Below are 4,698 nucleotides of genomic sequence, written 5' to 3'. Positions count from 1 at the left end.
AGAAGAAAAACCTATGACTTTCCATTTCTTCATTAGAGAATATTGTTTTCATTGATCTAGTTCAACATATACAAAACATTCCATTTCCTAACTTGAGAATTTTGTTATTCATTGATCTATTTCAGCATATGTTTGTATTAATGTAGGTTCAATTAGTAAGATATTCAAATCTACATACAAGAGGTTGGATTCGAAATACCAATTTGGAAGAAAAATTATTGTAAATATTTCTGAGTGTTGCTAATTAACCACATGTTTTGTGGTTTAGTCTCCATCATATTACATATTGATTAAAAAGTTTGAAACCACCAAATGCATCCAATTTAATAGAGTTTTTGAATCTCTCTCTCTCTCTCTCTCTCTCTCTCTCTCTCTCTCTATCTTCCGTTGAGAAAATTTCTACATATCTTTTCCCAACCTTTCGTATCTGGTTCAGCTACTTGCAATTCACACCTCACAGTTTCGGCAAAACTTCTCTGTAATTGTCAGTTTCCAAATTATAATAAAAAACGAATTATAATTCATCAAAACTTATACATTATCCATCACATATGTATATAAATATATAAATATATATATATATATATGTATGTATTTATATATTTATATATATCAAGTTCAAACATTTGGTAAATGGATCATCAAATTAAAAAGAAATCAAATGGTTATATTTGTACCTTTATGGAGCCGTTGTTAGCGAGACGTTCGATCAAATTATAAAGAATGTCTTTGGAGTACTCAGGATGACCTTGAATACCCAGTATGTGGTCTCCAATGGTGAACATTTCTACACCAGTTTTCTCTGAAAATGCAATAACCTCAGCACCCAAAGGGACATCCCAAACCTCATCTTGGTGGCATTCAATAATAGAAAGTGAAGATGGGATTTCCTCCCTTTCATTAAGAAAGCTGCATGGAGGCAAGTCTTCCACAATCTTCACCTTCGTCACTCCAATATCCCAGCCACTGGAAGCCCTCCCAACCTTTCCTCCCAATGCTTTGCATAAAACCTGTATAACATATGTTTATATAAATATAAAACTATCCGATCAAAACTTTTAATTATTGTATATATATATATATATATATATAATCAGTCTCTTCTTAGAACATCTTAATGGAAAAACCATCAGAATTTTTATCATTAATCCTTTGATTAATTTAAGGGCAAAAATTTAAAGTTGTCTTTGTGGTTTAAACCATTTTGATGATGTACCAAAATTCTAAAAGTGCAAAATGAATCCTATCTAATTTCACTTTAAACCTTTGAAATATGTTTATATCTTAACCTTTGAAAGTAATTCAAAGGCCGAAAAACGAGGTTATGATAATAAAATAATCAGGACGTCTTGATATAAGAATTCTCCCACATACATATAGACAAGCTTTATTCAAGATTTTGGAGTTTGCATGCTTACAAGCGCCTGTTGTTCAACTCATTTGGGATTACTTTATAAGCTTTAAAATGATTTATCAAAGAATAAAAAATTATTTTTTGTGTTTGATAAATTAAAAAAATTCTAATTATATAATATTCCTTTAGAAGTTAATTTTGAAAAATAGCAACATGCTAGCTTTCGAAATTCTAATTTTAGTTTCTTTAATTACCTATAGTTAATATATATTTTAACCTTTCTTAATAAAGTTGATGTCATTCTTATCCTAGACTAATTGGTACTACATATATATAAAAGAGCATCTCCTATACTAAAGCTTTTTGACAAAGCCCTTTTAAAAAAACATGGAGCCTTATTAATATAATCTAACTGTGTATGTTTGCCTTTTAAAAAACCCTTGAATTTCTTATACCAATACCGAAACACCTTTTTACCTCTATCTAAATAATTTAATGCTCTCTTTAATAATATTTTTCTATCTTAATTTAATTTTTCTATATTATAATTATGCCTTAACTATGGCCTATTTGGCATAGCTTTTACTTTTGCTTTTTACTTTTGCTTTTGCTATTGCATAAGCACTTCATAAGGAAGCTATTTTCTATTGACTTTAGCTGAAAGTGTTAATGGAGGTCAGAAATACTTATTGAAAATTATCCAAACATTTTTAGAAACAGTTTTTGAGCCTCAAAATCCCCATCAAATAGGGCCTATGTCTCTCCTTATTTCTAATTATCTCATGCAAGAAACCTATTATACTTTTTTCCTTCAAATACGAAGTGGACTACCGTTATAATTTTTTTTTTTTCCTCTTTCTTTTTCTCTCTTCAAATAAAATTCTAAGCGTCTATAAAAAGAGACAAATCTTCCTGATCAACGCTATGAAAGTAAATATGTATGAAATTTTTTTGGTGATTAGATCCACAAACCATATGAAATAAATTATGCGTCCAGAGTGGTACCCCAAGTGTAGGGTCCCTCTTTGCTGGCTATCTCAAATGCTAACAAGGCAACCTTTCATCAAATAAATCAAATATATGATATATAAATGCTAACAAAATGATCATGAACTCATTTTAATTACATTGATAAATCATCTAAATAACAAATATATATGTATGATATATAAACGCTGCTTTTCCAGGATAGTCATAAACCCAAATACTGAATTTGTAGTAAATATACAATAATTTTTGGCACTACACCATCAAATTCTACCAATATTTTATCCGAAGAAAATTCTACATCAATATGGAAAAATAAAAATATCATAAAAAGGTTACAGCTTAGATGAAAGAAAAAGAATTTTGATCACTTTTTCCTTTTATTTATAAAGATGTTATATCTTATTAGATATAATTAGAATTTTATCAAAAGAAAGAAACAGAAAAGAAGTAAAAAAGAAAAAAGAACTTATAACAGAAGAGACGTTTATGAAAAAAGCAGTCCCCTTCGTATTTGAAAAAAAAAAAATGCAGAATATTTTTTTTGCATGAGATAATTGGGGATAAGGCGAGAGACTGGTAGGTTTTTTATTAGGACAGATAAAAATTAAATTGGGAGAGAGAGAAATATATTGTTTAAAAACAGCAGTAAATTATTTGGATATTTTAAAAAGTAAATAATACAATTATATTATATTAATTGAGGGTCCATTTTTTTTTTTTCAAAAGCTTTTTAATAGAAAATGCTTCCCATATAAATATATATTCGCATGGACCATTGTTCTTTTAAATTTGCAATTATATAAACAATGAGTTTTCATAAGTTATATATATATTCGCTTTAATATAGTCATATAATGATTAATAAAATAATACAGTGTTAAATATTTACTAACATATATCATATATAATAGGAAAAATAATAATATCTTTATGAAGTTGATAATAATAATAATCAATGTCATTTTAAACCATTATATCACTTACAGTAATTAAATATTATTATTTACCAAATAATTAAATAATTATTTAGAATTATACAGCAATTATAAGATATTAATTTATTAAACACTAAATGATTCTTTTCCAAAATTCATTTTTGTAGAAACTACAACAATATCAAACCAAGCGTTACATGTGCTAATAGGCACGTATCAGTGCATGTCAAGACCATGGACAAGAGAATTTCTATATATTATATGAGAAAAATTAAGTTACCTGGTGACCAAAGCATATTCCAAGGACTTTCTTACCCATGGAATCCAATGTCTGCAACAGAAAGCAAAGCTTGATAATCCATAAGTCATTTCCATAAGCGTCATATGGACTGCCAGTGATCACAAAGCCATCATAGTTTGCTAACTCATCCATGTCGGGAAACTCTCCTTCTACAACTCTAAACAAGTCCCACCTATCTCCTTCTTTCCCAAAAGCTGCAACAAATACATTAAAGTAGCCTCCGTACATTTTCTTAACATACTCAGAATCCCTCGCTGCTAGAAAAAGTGCATATCTTCGCTCATGCTGACTAACTTCTTCAACCTTCATCCTCAAACACAAACCAGAAAAAGCTTCTAATTTTTACTGTGCTTAAATTGGAGGTAATTCTTTTTTCTTAAAAAAAAAAAAAATGTGGCTAATTTATGGAACACAGTCATTAAGGAAGGAGAAATGGGAACTGGGTTTTGGAGGATGGAAATATTGAAGCAAATAGCTATATATATATATAGAGGGAAGATTAGGACAAATGGAATCGTTGGTAGGTGGATATGGAAATTTCCATGCGTATAGGATTTTTGAAATTATTTATATTATTAAATGGAGTCCACTAAGCAAACACTGAAGTGGGTTATCCACAGGTGGGCCAAAAATTTCAAACGGACACTGATGTACGATTAGTATTATTTGTTATTATTTGTTTCTATTGAGATATTAACGGGGTGTCTGCTCGCAATAAGGAACTTATTATTCACGTGCATACCTATCTGATTGCATTAGATTCACGCACGTTTTAACGATCCGTGATATATCTGAAGAATGGGAATTATTTTGACTTTTTAAAAAAAATATTATAAAGTCTAATCAATTATCATGAGTTTTACTATAGTACATAGCTACACGCACAATAAAGACGCGTTCTCACCGATTTTTGAAGTTTTGGATTCGAATACCAGCCTCTTCTATGTTCTTCCATTCCATGGTTATCCTCTTCTATGCTTTTTATTTGTTGTTTTACTCATTCTCATTTCCTTGACATGTTTTTTGATTGGTGAAAACGAAAGGGGAATGAAATGCACATTTTATTAACATTTTCATTCTATTATTTGATTGGACCGAACATAGTTAAAATAGAGATT

The 4,698-nt window shown here is 29.2% G+C and overlaps 1 protein-coding gene across 1 annotated transcript; it reads right to left on the bottom strand.

The window, feature by feature from the left end:
- Positions 1 to 202: 202 nt before the first annotated feature.
- Positions 203 to 4,093, bottom strand: LOC107425741 (gamma-glutamyl peptidase 5). The gene is made up of 3 exons (XM_048470501.2): positions 3,560 to 4,093; positions 678 to 1,010; positions 203 to 476 (listed from the first exon to the last, which is right to left on the bottom strand). Exons 1-3 carry the CDS (start codon positions 3,887 to 3,889, stop codon positions 378 to 380), a joined length of 762 nt encoding a protein of 253 aa, XP_048326458.1. The 5' UTR covers positions 3,890 to 4,093; the 3' UTR covers positions 203 to 377.
- Positions 4,094 to 4,698: the final 605 nt, after the last annotated feature.

The sequence above is a fragment of the Ziziphus jujuba genome, chromosome 1 (assembly GCF_031755915.1).
Source record: "Ziziphus jujuba cultivar Dongzao chromosome 1, ASM3175591v1".
Lineage (NCBI taxonomy): Eukaryota > Viridiplantae > Streptophyta > Magnoliopsida > Rosales > Rhamnaceae > Ziziphus > Ziziphus jujuba.
This window is presented reverse-complemented; position numbering and strand designations above follow the sequence as displayed.

Coding starts and splice junctions, on each gene's coding strand:
- LOC107425741 (XM_048470501.2), bottom strand. CDS start 3,889: ATGAAGGTTGAAGAAGTTAGTCAGCATGAGCGAAGATATGCACTTTTT. Junction 1,011..3,559: donor GAATATGCTTTGGTCACCAG/GTAACTTAATTT, acceptor TATGTTATACAG/GTTTTATGCAAAGCATTGGG. Junction 477..677: donor CTAACAACGGCTCCATAAAG/GTACAAATATAA, acceptor TGACAATTACAG/AGAAGTTTTGCCGAAACTGT.